The sequence below is a fragment of the Silene latifolia genome, chromosome 8, assembly GCF_048544455.1.
Source record: "Silene latifolia isolate original U9 population chromosome 8, ASM4854445v1, whole genome shotgun sequence".
NCBI lineage: Eukaryota > Viridiplantae > Streptophyta > Magnoliopsida > Caryophyllales > Caryophyllaceae > Silene > Silene latifolia.
Window position 1 is genome coordinate 52,226,683 of NC_133533.1, and position 15,443 is coordinate 52,242,125.

At 38.0% G+C, this 15,443-nt stretch overlaps 1 protein-coding gene across 2 annotated transcripts; it reads left to right on the plus strand.

The window, feature by feature from the left end:
- The first annotated feature begins 10,593 nt into the window (after window positions 1–10,593).
- LOC141596834 (subtilisin-like protease SBT1.1) lies at window positions 10,594–13,716 on the plus strand. Of its 2 annotated transcripts, none has more exons than XM_074417087.1 (3): window positions 10,594–10,702; window positions 11,072–11,817; window positions 11,960–13,716. In XM_074417087.1, the coding sequence occupies exons 2-3, from the start codon at window positions 11,081–11,083 to the stop codon at window positions 13,527–13,529; spliced, it is 2,307 nt and encodes a 768-aa protein (XP_074273188.1). In that variant the 5' UTR covers window positions 10,594–10,702; window positions 11,072–11,080; the 3' UTR covers window positions 13,530–13,716. The 2 variants fall into 2 exon arrangements, with proteins under 2 accessions (XP_074273188.1, XP_074273189.1); XM_074417088.1 differs by lacking the exon at window positions 10,594–10,702 and adding an exon at window positions 10,883–10,994.
- The last annotated feature ends 1,727 nt before the right edge of the window (window positions 13,717–15,443 follow it).

Here is a 15,443-nt window from a genome sequence, read left to right on the forward strand (position 1 = left end):
AGGGTACATAATGTGTTTCATGTGTCTCAGCTGCGGAAGTATGTGAGTGATCTGTCACATGTGTTAGAGGTGGAGAACATAGAGCTAGATGAGTCCTTGTCTTACCTTAAGGTGCCTAAACAGATCCTTGACCGGAAGGTTAGGAAGACTAGACATGGTGAGACAGTCTTGCTTAAGATCCTTTGGTCTAATCATGAGGTTGAGGAAGCTAAATGGGAGGCGGAGGAGGCCATGAGAGAGCGCTATCCGTTTCTTTTTGATCAGGTATGTATGGTTACGGGGACGTAACCTTGGTTCTTTTAGGGGGGTAAGAGATGGTCGCGAAGAGTTTTTATATCTTTTTGTGTTGATTTTGTTATAGTTAGTAGCTGTTTGAGTCGAGTTGAGTTTGGTTGGTACATATGTGTTGGAGTTTTTATGTTGAGTTTTGTTTTGGTTGTTGTGTCGGGAGTGTGTTAGTATGTTTTTATTTTGTTGTGGTTTGAACTTCGGGGACGAAGTTTTTTTTAAGGAGGGAAGACTGTAATACTACGGTTTTATGAGTCTATGGGTACTCTATGGAGTGGGCCTTACTCTGTCTAGTAAGGGTGTTTTGATTTACGAAACAGTATTCTGTCTGTAGGGTACTCGATCGAGTAAAGGGCACTCGATCGAGTACATTACTTACTCGATCGAGTAAGTCGGTTAGCGGGTAATGTTTTGACGGGTTTTGTTAATAATGCGGATTAGTATATATATTATGTCGTCATCTTTCCTAAACACTTTTATAAATCTAATACACTCAAAAAGGAGATTCAAACTACGTTGTTCTCTTCATCCGCATTATTGGCAAATCCCGGAGCTTGAGAGGTCGGATTTCGTTGTTCTTTGTGCCTTTGTGATCCTTGCGTCAAGGGTAAGTCTTACATACCAATTTTATAGCATTTGGTTGACTTTGTTTAAACCCTAATTTTGGGATTCGGGGTTTTTATGATTTGTTGTGTTAGTAGTGATTGTATGATTATGTGAATATGAGGAGGATTTGTAGAAGAACGATTTTGAGACAGCTGCTAAATCGTCTGTTGTTTGTGTTGCATTCCAGGTAGGGTTTTCCCTACTCAATATTAGTTACATTATTTGTGTGGCGATTGTGCTGTAGTTAGTGATTGTTGATTGATTCAGACGGTTGTGATTTCATATTGTTGATTTTTTCAGACGGTTGTTGATATTGTGTTGTGATTACTGTTTAACTGTCTGTGTTCTTCGGGGTGCGTCCCTGGCTGAGTGGAGTCACTTGCGGGAGTGGCTTCACGCCCATGATTCGCCTTCTGTGGAACCCGTCGCAGAAGGGATGTGCACATTAATGGACTTGGGTTTATCGCTCGATGGAGATGAGCGGGGCTTAGGTGGGAACGGCTGCGGTCCCCCACTGGCGGTGTGGAGTACCTGTTGCGATGGGTACTCTGGCAGGGCTACACACTTTAGTGTGTAGTCAGTTACGAGGAGATTGATTATGGAGTTTGGGGTTTGATGTGATGACTGAGCTGTGTGACTTTTGTCTTTTGTCTGTTGTGATTTATGTTGTGTAATTAGTACTGAGCTCGTTTATTGTTTTAAAACCTGTGGTGATCCATTCGGGGATGGTGAGCAGTTAATGAGCAGGTTTGAGTAGAGGCATTGGGCTGGCTGGGATGTGTCACCACGAGCTGATTAGAGTCTTCCGCTTTCGTACTTTAGTAGTTTGAGATATTTGGTTTTAAGAACATGCATTGTACTTTTGGTCAGTTTGGTTTTGGAATTGTAATCACTTAAACTTTATTGCTATTTAAATTATGTTTCGTTATTGTCATTTGATTATCATTGCCTCGGAAAACCGAGATGGTGACATTTCTATACCTGAGTGGTCCTGGTAAGGCACTTGGAGTATGGGGGTGTCACAGAGGGGGTGTTACAATAATATTATTCGATCCTTGAAATTTTTCTTTGAGTCAATTTTTTTTTTTTGCTGCAATTTTATTTCGTTTTTTTTTTTTTCGAAAATCATTTGATGTATAATGTATGGTTTTTAATGTAAGTATAATATAAAGAGGAATAATAATGAAGAAAGGAGAAGTGTAGTAGGAAGAGTTAATTAATTTTATATACATCATGGAGGACCCCACATAAAAAAACGCTAACAACCAATAGGAATCCTTTAAAAAACCATCTTTTATACTATGTAGACTAGTTTTAAACCCGTGAAATTCACGGTCTGTTTTAAAATTTGTTGATACTTCAATTTTGATAATAAGTAAATATTTTATTTTCAACATATTTACGATTAAAGCTCAGAAACTTTGACTTTCAAAAAGCAAATGAGAAGGTAAAAAGATGGAGGAAGTATTAAATAACGTGAATAACAGTTTTGTAATTAATGTTGTGCTTTGTACAATAAATAAATAAATAAAATTAAAGTTTGATCTTCCCCATTAACAAAAAATATTAAACATTATTGGTCTAAATAATATGTAGATCTATCAAATTGATCAGAATTGCAAATCTATCTGAACCTAAACCGTTTTATCATGATCATATAAACCCTTAAATCTTGACCCTCTATCCAAGACTAAGTTACAACAACTTGCTAATTTAGGACCAACACCTAGAGCTGTTAAATTCTGACCCGGCCTGGAAACCTATCCACCTGATCTGCTTTTTCCAGGGTCAAGACCCATAAAATCTCAACCCGCGGCCCTATTAACCTAAACCCGAAATGACCCATTAATTTAGGTCGAAACCCACCCCGAATGAATTGACCTGATGATTCAAGAATTTTATTAAAATATTAATATTTTTATATTATCTTTGCAATGATAATAATAAAATATTCATTTTACTTTTAGTTACGAAAATAATTAAAAAATCAATATTATAAATTTTCATAACTTTTAATAATAAAATAATAATTAAAATAACGTAATTTCTATAACTGTGTCAACATAATTAATACTCCGTATAGCCATTTTATATGATTAAAATATTAATATTAAATATGTTTATTATTTTTAAAAAATATTTTTTCAATTTAATAATTCAACCCGTAACCTATATGACCCGACATGTATTCTGACCATAATCCAACCCGTAACCTATTTTTTTCTCGTATTCTGACCATAATCCAACCCGTAACCTATATGACCCAGCTTGTATTCTGACTCGATCCGTATGACCTGACTTGCGACCCAACTCTCTGACCAGTTTGACAGGTCTACCAACACCCGTATGGCATGTGAGTTCAACCTTATATAAAAAGATTAATGAAAAATATTTATTTGACGCACATAAAATTAACTTAAAGTGATCATAATACTCGTGATTTGCCTGGTGAATTATAATTTCAATAAAATAAAAGGCTTTTCTTTGACAATATTAATTAGGATTGGTTTTCCCCAAATAACAAAAGTTACTTTAAAAAAATAAAAAAAATTATTTTATTACAAGTATTTATTCCACAAAAAAAGTATTTTATTTTACATCGACTTTCTTGTATACTGGTTTCAAAGAGATCTTAGTTAGGAACAAATTGGTTTTTGTTTTTTTTGTTAGAATAACGTTTTTTTTTCCCTAAATAAAATCTACGTCTACGTTTATTAAAAGATTGATATCATACAACTTAATTATTATACACAATCAATATCATTAAATTAGGAAAGAATTTTAATAATATATCTTTTTTTTCTGTTTTAAGATGCTCTTAGAGGATTAATGTATTAAATTAGGAAAGAGATCTTAAGATGCTCTCATGAAATGTCATGTTATATTAGGTTGAATTGTATGATGACATATCAACAGTGATTTAGAGGATTAATATATTATATGATTATGGATCGAACATCATTTTAGTGTCCACAGTGGCGGATTTAAGGGAGTTAGCGCCCCCGCTGGTCATTGAGAATTTTGAATTTCGTAGTTAAAATTTCCAATTTTTTTCAATGTTTATTTTATGGTATTAATAGTTCGCTCCCGTTGAAATTGTTCGCTTTCCTAATGGGAAATCCGGGCTCCACCACTGCTTAGGACGGAGGTAATACAAGCATTTTTTTTTGGCAGCTGACAAGAAAGATTTCTACGCCATTGTCATGGCCCTTCGAGCAAGAAGGTCAGCCTCGACATTGCGGTTCCTACACGCATAACTAAAACATAAACAATGAAAATTAGCCGATAAGTAAGAGATGTCCTCTAGGATGCCTTTTATTTGGTAGTGCTTGGATCCAATGCTTGACCACTGCATTAAAAGTTGAAGACAATCAGACGAAACCTCCAGATGAAGGAAGCCATGATCACATGCCCATTCTAAAGCCTTCATGACCCCCAAAGTCTCTGCGTGCAAAGGTGATTCAGAGTGACCCTTTCAGCTTCCTTTAAATAACACATTCCCTACCTCATCAAACGCAACCCAACCCCAAGCCGCCGTACATGTCCTATCCCAACTTGCATCAACCATTACTCTGACAATATTACATGAACCGAAACCACCAGTAACGAAGACCGGTCTGCCATTACGTATCATAGCAGCGTCAATGTCCATGACAGCATCATCATGAGTTTCACAAGGTCCCGTAGCTATAGTCTTCTCCCTCTCATTTGTAGCCTCTAACGCTAAGCTCACCATCTGATTATAAATTAAGAAGAAAACCTCAGGGGTGAAACCCTCACCCCTGAAAATAGCATTGTTCCGTAGATTCCAGATAGATACAATGATTGCCAAGAATTGAATGATGCGTGACTGCCAATCGTCGAGCGATCTTAGATATTGGAGCCAATTAACGATCCAATCGCCGACATTAATGTCGTTAGCCTGTCTAGTGTTAATTCCTAACGGATCCCGCCCAAACCCTTCTCACATGTATTATGGCACAGGGGACAAGACAAATGTAACACTCCGGCCCAAACCGGGTCGGGAGCGGTTACTTATGATAGCTCTCTAAGCTGTGTACATGGCCCACAGATCAACACGGGTCTTTTATAGCACATTTTGTCCTCACTCATACGCATCCCGCGAACCTTCCCAGGAGGTCACCCATCCTAAGACTACTCTCAGCCAAGCACGCTTAACTGTGGAGTTCTTTTGCATGGATGACCATAAAAGAAATAAATTGAACTTTGTTGATATGAGTAGTACTTTTAATCCCTTTAAGCACTAGTCATTTAAGCCTATCAATGAACCTCTTCAATTACCGTGGGGTGTTACAACGAATTCCACGTCATGTGTCTCTTAGCAAATTCCCCACCCACCGGGATGAGGGAGTTTGTAAGAATCTTCCAAACTAGAATCTTCCATGACTGTGGATCGGGCAAGTGCCAAAGTCAAGTGCTACAAAAGCGTTTTCTCCCTTGATTCAACCTTAATTTATCCAGCATCGTACCATTCCTTGAAAAGAAATCACTGAATAAGATCACATAACCACTTTTAACCGAATAGGTTCCGTTTAGTGTGAAAGGCCATATAATCTCATCCTTTCCTTGAGTTGTTCTCAGAGGGATAACCAGTATCTTATTAGTAGTTTCCTCATCAAACAGCAATTTGATCAGCTCATGGTTCCAAGCCCCTTCATTTAAGCATAAGTCCCTAATCCTGAGGTCTTTAAGGAAATTAAATTACTAAACTAGAAAGTCACCCAAGGGGTCTGGGGACTTCCCGTTAACCCATCGAGAGGTCCAAACATTAAGGTTTGAAGTAAATTCAGGCTGCCAACTGATGTTGTCCAGAATAAACTGCAACCCATGCAAAACACTTTTCACTCCCCAAGACGTATTCCGAGAAGTTCTCGGAGATAAAGCCTCTGGCAGGAGTGAGTTTCCAAAGACCTTTTCTCTGAAAGTTAAGCAGAAAAGTGAGTTCTCCTTCGTAACAATCCTCCAAGCATGCTTAGCCAGCAAGGCCTTGTTCAAACATTCTATGTTACGTATACCAAGTCCGCCATCCTTCTTTGGTAAACTAGTAAACATCCTGCTACACTAATGAAGAGAATTTCCTCACTTACACCCCGCCCACCAAAAATGTGACAAAAGATAATTAATTTTCTTAGTCACACTTACCGGTATTTTGAATACCGATAGAAGTAATTAGATATGTTCGATAAAATGGAGGAGATCAGAGTAAGTCTCCCGGCTGGAGAGAGGAAAACTCCATTCCAAGAAGAGACACGCTTTGTAACATTTTCAATTAGTCCCTTGAAAATTTCTTTCTTTGTTCCCTGGAACTCCGTGGGCATTTCCGGATATTTCCCAATACCCTTATTGTTTTTTATTTTGAAAACTCTTACACATGCCCTAATCTTACTTAACTTCATGCTTGGACTATAAAGTATCCCGCATTTCTCTTCGTTGAGGACTTACCCAGAAGCCTTACAATATCTATCAATGATACCTTTAAGGTTCCTTATTGCATTCCCCTTATCCTGTATAAAGAATATCGAATCATCAGCAAAGAAGAGATGAGTCAGGGGTCGTACCCCCTACAAATCCGAAAGCCTTTAAGAAGTCCTTCCTCTTGCGCATTCACCACATTGGAGGAAAGAACTTCCATACAAAGGAGAAATAGGTAAGGGGATAACGGTCCCCATGACGAAGGGCACACGCCGGTTTGAACTGCTTTAAAGGTGAGCCATTGAACAAAACCTCGTATGTAACCGTACTAACGCAACCCATAATAAGGCAAATCAGTTTATCCGGGAATCCAAACTTGTAAAGCACCGCTTGAAGGAAATCCCATCTAACGCGATTATAAGCCTTACTCATGTCTGCTTTGAACGCAAAACTTCCCGATCTACCTTTCTTATGAGAATTGATCTTATGAATTGCCTCGAGGGCTAAAAGAATGTTGTCACTTATGTTCCTCCCTGTAATGAATGCATTTTGGTGATCCTCCACTAAATAGCCCATAATCTTGACGAGTCGGTTTGTAATGCATTTAGTGACAATCCGCATGAACACATTACAAAGGCTAATGGGCCGATAATCCTTAACTTCCTCGAGGTTGTCACATTTTGGTATTAAGGCAATAAAAGTTCTGTTAACCTCACGTAAAACCATACCCGAGTTAAGGATTGACAAAACTGCTTTAGTAAAGTCTTTCTTAATCACATGCCAACACTTTTGATAAAAAATAGCAGAGATGGCATCCGGACCTGGCGATTTCACAGGCCCCATCTGAAAAATAGCATGCCTGACTTCTTTCGCATTGAAAGGCATTTCGAGCAAGTCTACGCCATCATCTAACACCTTTGTATTTAAGTGGTTTAAAACATTGCCAAAAATATTTTCAGAAGTGTTATGGGAACTCATGTGGGAATCTTGACGAGCAGAAGAATATAAGTCAACAAAATATTCTTGGAAGATGTTGCTAACCTCATCAGGCGTGTAAGACCAAAAACCATCCCTTCCTTTTACCCCTAAAATGAAATTTCTCCCCGCTCTCCCCTTGACCCAATTGAAAAAGTACTTCGTACACGTGTCCCCATCAACCATCCATTTGATTTTTGCTCGTTGTTTCCAATATTTAGCAATAGCTTTAGCAAAGTTCTGAACCTCCTCATTCACTCTAGAGTACTCATCATCACTACCACCATCAGTGGCGGGGCGAGGATTTGAACTTAGGGGGTGCGAAAAGTTATAGGGGGGTGAATGACTAATTTCATAAGGCACCCTTGAAATTTTTTTGAAAAATTTAACTAAAACTTTCGAAAATTTCATCCGTCCCCTCCCCCTCCCCCCGTAGCTCCACCACTGACCACCATTGATCGCTACCTCCATACCTTGCTCCAGTCTTTTATCAAAATTATCCCATTTTTCTGACCGTTTCATCCGTTTATCCAAAGTCCATTTTTTAACACACTATCTTACTCTTGATAGCTTCCTAACTACCCAAAAAGTAGGTGATCCCACATCCTAGATACACAATGGCTCCGTTTGGCACGATATTTCAGGTAGCTTATTTGACCAAAGTAGCTTATTTGACCAAAATTTCAGCTACCTGATTTTTTTGCAAGTGTTTGGCAAGTAGCTTATTTTGTCAAATAAGGTACCTGAAATGAAATGCTACCTCAGGTAGCATTTGAGAAATCAGTCGCAAATGACTTATTTTCCATTTTTTACCCCTTTATTCTATAATATTAAATAATTTTCATATCCTTTTACGTCATTTTATCAAAATCACTACCTTTTCAAGTTTGTCAAACACATTTTTATATAATCGATTCCTTATCGGCTCCTAATTTTCAAATTTGCTTTATCGATTCCTTTTTGCTTCATTAGCTTTTCGGTTTTCAAATTTACCTTTTCGGTTTGAGATATCTTTTTCGGGTAGTTTTCTTTCACAAACAGGCCATAATGTCTCCTTGACATACGCGAGACACTCCGGGTACTCAACCTAAAATTGACGCTCTAAATGGCCAAATGATTTAGAAGTTTTCATTGTTTAGTGGAGGTGAGCATTCTATTAGCTCCCACCCATAATAACTCTGTGTATATGGGTGATTGGTCAGGTGAACTTGGAGTTAGGAGGCTCCGAATCATGGAGATGATCGAGAGGGTTTAAGAATTAGTGAGGAAGGTAATACTCCATTAAAAATGAACAACTTTATTTCTATGTGCATTTGCTCTCTTAAAACACGCATATTCTTTGTCTTAATTATTTATTTATCGTTTTTATTCTTTTTGAGAATTATTTTAATTAAAGGCAAACAAATAATTAAGAAGGAGGGAGTATACAAAAACAAGGACATAGCATGTTGAATTTGAGGAAGTAATTATGTAGATGAATACACCAATGTTCATTATCATGTTCCAAACTTGTTTTCTTCTAAGAAAAGCAAATGCTAATAATGAGATTAGCTTGCCACTGGCCAGACTTAGAAGTGAAGGTTGTGCATATGTAAGTATATATAATACTAAAGTATTTCCTCCTTAATATGGTTGTATTCGTCTTAAGGTGAAAACTGGTTAAATATATCATCACTTGTACGGTTGTATATATAGGGCAAACTTTTTGTTATTACCTAGGTATACTCTCTTATCTTATCTACCATACTTACTCGTTTTAAGTTTAAGACGAATATTACCGTCTTAAATAAAAATTTGTGATAATCATAATAATACCTTTGGTAGATCGATATTTAAAGGAACCACACACAACCCTACATTCGACCACATACCCTGCAATGGCCGAGTTATCAAGTGTCTTCAGGGTAGAGAAGTTTGTTGCTGTGTATGAAAAGGCAATAGATACACACACTTAAGATTTTAGAGGTTACAAACATGTATGGGATAGATTTGGGGAATTTGGTGTCAAAAATTAGTTTTAAGGTAGTGTCACACATCACATATTCACATGCATGTTTTGCTTTTAATAGTGAATAACCATCATGACTCTTTCTCTAAATGCCCATCTCTTCATTTCCTTAGAGACCACTCAAACAAAATGCTTCATAATGACACCTTGCATATTGCATCATAGTGGAGTGGCCACCATCTACTTCAAATGCTTTGAGGTAATAAAGGTAATATTGTTTTCTTAAGGTAGTTTGTTTAGCATTCTATTTGTACTATAGAATTTCAAACTCGATCGTATTGCAATAGCTAGTGGTAGATTTAGGGAGGCTATCAGAAGCGGTTCCCTTTAATAGTCGAATATTTTATAATTTCAGTTAGAATTTAAAAAAATTCAATGTACCTTATTTTATTTGTAATTAGCCCCTTAACGGTAAATCTTGGCTCCATAATTGACAGCACCAATACTCATTGACTCGACGATTTTCCCCTAATGGCGAGGTAGTAGGGTTTGCATGTATGGAACATTACTCAAAATCAAGATTTCTAGTTCGCATCAAAAGGGAAAAAAAAAAACATTGTTTTTTCTATAGGGATAATGGTAGTAATGTGTAATTGGTTAAATGAATTGATTTACTAATATGTTCATTGTAGTGCAAAGCAATACAAGGTGAATTCCTCATCATGGCTATGAATGGTCTTCCAAACTTGGCCTAACTACAACTCCATTCTTCTTACTATTATGTCATTCAATTCTCTTTCTTCTTTTACATCATATTTGGATCAAAATAAGAAAATTCAATAAACCAAATAATCAACAGCTAGTCTCCTTTAAGACGGCCTTAGCTTAAGAGTTAAGACGGGAAAAATGTCACCACTTATAGTAATTTTTTATCCAAAAATATCACATTTTACAGTACAATGATCACATTTTATCCGTCTTAATTTCAGACGGATGGTAATGAGAATTTCAACATAAAGGAGAATTCTCATCATGGCAGGGGATGGTCTTCAATTCACTTTTTTTTTTTTATACATCATATTTGGATCAAAATAAGAAAACATAAACCAAATAATGAAAAGAGCATAACAATAGAGCCCTCTTAAAGCCTAAGCATACACAGTATGATTTCAGCATAATAAACTGCCAGTCTAGAATGCAATAGTGCTCCATGCTATCATTGCCTAAACTAGGCTTGCTTTCTGAATAAGGGAATTTGCTCTACAAATGCTTACAAAATAATCACCTTCCTTACCTAAAAAGGAATTGTCCATCATTGTATAACATTACTGCATTTAAAATTACTGTCCTTTTTACAGTCCATTTGTATTTGGCTCTACTTATATAAAGAAATCTCATCTAGAAAACTTACTAACTATTCTACTCTCACTTATTTGAGGGTGTATTTACAAGGTAAATAAGCTTTCTTGTGCTCTTCAAAACTATGAAAAATGTAGACGGTTCAGTAGGTATTTCTTAGAACCGTCTTAAGTTAACAAAATCCTTCTTTTATTTGTGTGTTGTCTGAACTTACGACAGTCTTAACCAAGGTTTTGTATAGTTGTTTGTATGAGTTCTTGTGACGGTGTCAGCTATTTGCTGTCATTTTTTTCTTCGTTCATGCTTTAGTAAAGTAAACCGTGCAAATGGGTCATTTGAGTCGGGTCTATGTTTTTCGGAATGCATTATTACAGGGTCATATCAGGTATAAGTCAATTCAGGTTAGTGGTTACGAGTTAGGTCAATCGGTTATCTGATGAATGCTTTTCTTTTTTTTTGCAGCCTTTTACCATGGAAGCGGCGATGAGAATGTCATTTATCCTCCTAGCTTTTGCATCATTGATATCAATCATTTCAGCTGATACAAAGACATACATAATTCACACTGATTATTCTAAACTCGGGTTACAAAACAGTAAACCTGAAGAATGCTATGAAACAATGTTAAACTCTGTCAAAAAAACAGAAAATGCAGATGAAGAAGAACTAGCCCCTGAGCTTCTTTACACCTATGAGACCACCATGACGGGTTTTGCTGCAAAACTCACAACCCGACAATTCAAATCATTAACTAAAATAGACGGAGTTCTATATGGAACTCCAGATGAGATGTTAACCCTGCACACAACATATTCAACCAATTTTCTTGAGCTTGAATATGGTATGGGGTTATGGAATGAATCTAACCTAGCAAATGATGTTATAATAGGTTTTCTAGACACGGGAATTTGGCCTGAACATAGTAGTTTTAGTGACACAGGATTGTCTAAGGTACCAATAAGATGGAAAGGTAGTTGTGAGAAAGGTACAAATTTTACACCTTCAAATTGCAATAAGAAGGTTATAGGTGCAAGGCCTTTCTTGAAAGGGTATGAGACTATCAATGGGAGAGTCAATGAGACTACTGAATTTCGATCCGCTAGAGACTCTAATGGCCATGGGACCCACACTGCTTCCACTGCTGCAGGAAGTAGGATCTCTGGTGCTAACCTCTTTGGAAATGGTTTGGGTACTGCCAGTGGAATGAGGTATTTCCTCGTCCTCCTTGAATTACACAATCCTCGTATGAAACAGTCTCATGATAATTTTAGTACTAAAACGTTATACGGTTAAATGGTTTAATGCCAAAAGTATGCAGAATTGTTAATATGCATTCTGATTTCAAAACAGGTTCACATCAAGAATAGCAGCATATAAGGTCTGCTGGGACGAAGGCTGTGCAAGCTCAGACATATTGGCAGCCATTGATCAAGCAGTATCCGATGGAGTAGACATCATTTCCATGTCCCTTGGAGGTTTCCCAAGGCCATATTTCCAGGACAGCCTGGCAATTGCGGCTTTTGGTGCGACACAAAAAGGAGTTTTCATGTCATGTTCTGCAGGAAATTCTGGTCCTACCACTTCAACTGTAAGCAACCTGGCACCGTGGATGATGACAGTTGCAGCAAGTTACATTGACAGGAGCTTCCCTACTCAAGTTCAGCTCAGTATTGGCAAAACATTTATAGGGGCATCTCTTTATATCGGTGTCAACAAAACTAAGGAATATCCAATTGTGTACAAAGCGGCAGCTGGCGGTGCCAGGGCCGAGTACTGTCTCAATGGCACATTGTCTCCTGCACTGGTAAAAGACAAGATTGTCCTTTGTGATCGCGGTATTAATGGCAGAGCAGAGAAGGGCTTTATGGTAAAATCAGCTGGAGGAGCCGGGATGATTCTACTTAACACTCCGGCTCAAGGACAAGAGCTTATTGCTGATGCACATATTTTACCAGCAACTACACTAGATGCCTCAGATGCCAAAACTCTCAGATCATATTATTTCTTTAACAAAAACTTATCAGCCTCAATTACTTTCCTAGGGACTAAATACGGGTCCCGAGCCCCAATTGTGGCCGCCTTCTCATCCCGGGGCCCTAGCCTTGTGGACCCTAATGTCATTAAACCAGACATAACCGCCCCCGGTGTGAACATCCTGGCTGCCTGGCCTCCTGTCACACCGCCTACTGAGGTAAAAGACGATACCAGAAGGGTGGATTTTAACATTATATCAGGAACTTCAATGTCATGCCCTCATATCTCAGGCATTGCTGCACTGATTAAATCAGCCCACCAAAACTGGTCACCTGCCGCGATAAAATCTGCCATAATGACTTCTGCTTATTTTCACGACGACAGAGGTGACCTTATTTCTGATAGATCTATCTCTAACAGTACCATGTTTGGGACTGCTACCCCTTTTGCATTTGGTTCAGGTCATGTCAACCCAGATAAGGCTGCTGACCCGGGTCTGGTTTACGACATTTCCAGTGAAGATTACTTGAATTACCTGTGTGGTACTGGTTACACCAATGCACAAGTCACTGTTTTGGCCAGGAAAAACTATACTTGCCCACATACAGCAAAGAGTGGTGATCTAAATTACCCTTCCTTTGCTGTAATTTTCGAGCCGGGTAGACGAGGAAAAACTACATTTACTTACAAGAGGACAGTAACTAATGTAGGGAGTAGTAAGACTAAGTTCAGTTTATTTTTGGAGATGCCTAAGAATGTGAAGGTAACTGTTAAGCCTGCAGTCTTAAATTTTAAGGCAGTGGGTGAAAAATTGACCTACAAAGTTACTTTTACTGATCAGTCAGAAGGTGAAATTAGTAGCAGAGGTGTTTCATCATTTGGATATTTGATATGGGTTGGTGGAAGATATAGTGTTAGAAGTCCCATTGCTGTAACTTGGCAGTAATTTCAAGATTAATCTTGATTTTAGTTAATCTGGGGGATTAAGGGTTACTACATGCTTTGTTCCTCATTGTATTAATTCAACTTATTATTGTTAATTATTATTTGGAAAGAGAATTAAACTTCTCTTCCGTTTACGGATTCGAAAGATGATATATTCAAATTTCTAATTAAATGATAAACTCCTTTTCCAAGCGATGGAAGGTTACGCTTTAGCCACTTGAAAAGTGATTCTCTTTATGCGTAATATATACGCATGTGTTTATGCCGATTCTTAAATTGTGTCTCACTAGTATCCGTCCCCATTTCAACGATTCACAAAAACTCCGGAGAGACAGTCTTTCAATAGACTTATTGAGAGACCTCTCACATGATGAGGTGAGGAACCCACTAAATTTCATTTTTCCCTATTATGTCTCTCACTAAATTAGTGAGAGGGGATCTCTCAATAGACCTACCGCGAACTATTAAGCCTAGGCAGTATTTTTTTTATTTTTTATTTTTTATTTTTTTTTTGGAAAACCAACACACTATTGAAAAGCTCATACGAATGAAAAATTGGCAATGTACATAATCAAATTATTAGCTTGTGCCGTTTAAATCACAATAATATATGATTTGCCTAGGACGGTTTTACCGTTACATTATTGTAAAATGTAAATACAAACCTACGATGGTAGGGCTACCAAGTAATTTTAAGTCGCTATTTAGATAGATAAAAAATTCTTCACAATATATTTCTAGTTTTGAGGATTGTAAATGGTTACTATATAGTTAGTAAATATAAACCAAGTGTTTTGAGTAGGGATGGCAGTGGGACCCGACCCAGACCCTGAGGGTCGGACCCTAATGGGTCGGGTATGAGTCTCATTTTTTCAGACCCAATGGGTATGGGTCGGGTATGGGTTTTAAGAAAATATTTCGGGTCCGGGTCCTAGTCTAAGTTATAAGACCCATACCCGACCCTTAGACCCTTTATTAAAAAAAAAAAAATCAAAATCACAACTTTTCTGAATTCATATTGGCAGACCGTAGAGGTGGCGATCGGGTCACTCGGGTCGGTTACGGGTCGGGTCAAAGCGGGTCGGGTCATATCGGGTTCGGGTTATGTCGGGTCAGTGACGGGTTCGGGTTGGTTCGGTTCATGTCGGGTCGTCTTCGAGTCGGGTCGGGTCATCAACGGGTGGCAAGTCGGGTCGGGTCATTAGCGGGTCAGGTTATCAGTATATATTTTATTTTATATATTTCGTTTTTTATGGTAATTTTATGTTTAAATAATAGGTAGGTATACTAATTGTAGTTTTAAGTGAAAATAATTAAGATGAATGTCAAATTGTTGTTATTTAAACCATTATTAAGCTAGTTCATTATCGGGTTGAGAAAATATCGGGTCACAGGTCGGGTCGGGTCGGGTCGGTTCAGGTCGGGTTCGGGTTGGAGAAAATAAGGCTATTATCGGTTATCGGGTCGGTTCGGGTCGGGTCGGGTCGGTTTCAGTTCACCCAATTTTCGGGTTGTATCGGGTCGGGTTTCGGGCGGGTCGAGTCGGGTTCCTCGGGTCGGGTCAGCTTTTACCAGCTCTAGCAGACCGTAGAAACCCAACTAAAGTCTCTTTCTCTTCCCTCATCCCATAAAGTGATAAAATCCAACCAAACTCTTCTGACAATACCACCACTCCACCACTGACACAAGAAAACCACCACCACAACACTGATACGCGACTGATAACAAGATGCATGGTGGAACCCAAAAATGTCACCACTTTAAGCATATTTGACCCGTCTTTCACTTTAGACGGATATATCCGTCCATAGTGAAACTAATTGTAGATTCAGTTGTATATGGAACACAAATTCTTGTTTCAGACGGACACTTTTCGTCTTATTTTTCAGACGGGCATATGTGACCATTTTATAGT

Bases quoted from the DNA above. Each gene is read 5' to 3' on its own strand.
- LOC141596834 (XM_074417087.1), top strand. From the start codon at position 11,081: ATGGAAGCGGCGATGAGAATGTCATTTATCCTCCTAGCTTTTGCATCA. The intron at 11,818-11,959 runs GTATTTCCTCGT...ATTTCAAAACAG, and splicing joins GGTACTGCCAGTGGAATGAG to GTTCACATCAAGAATAGCAG.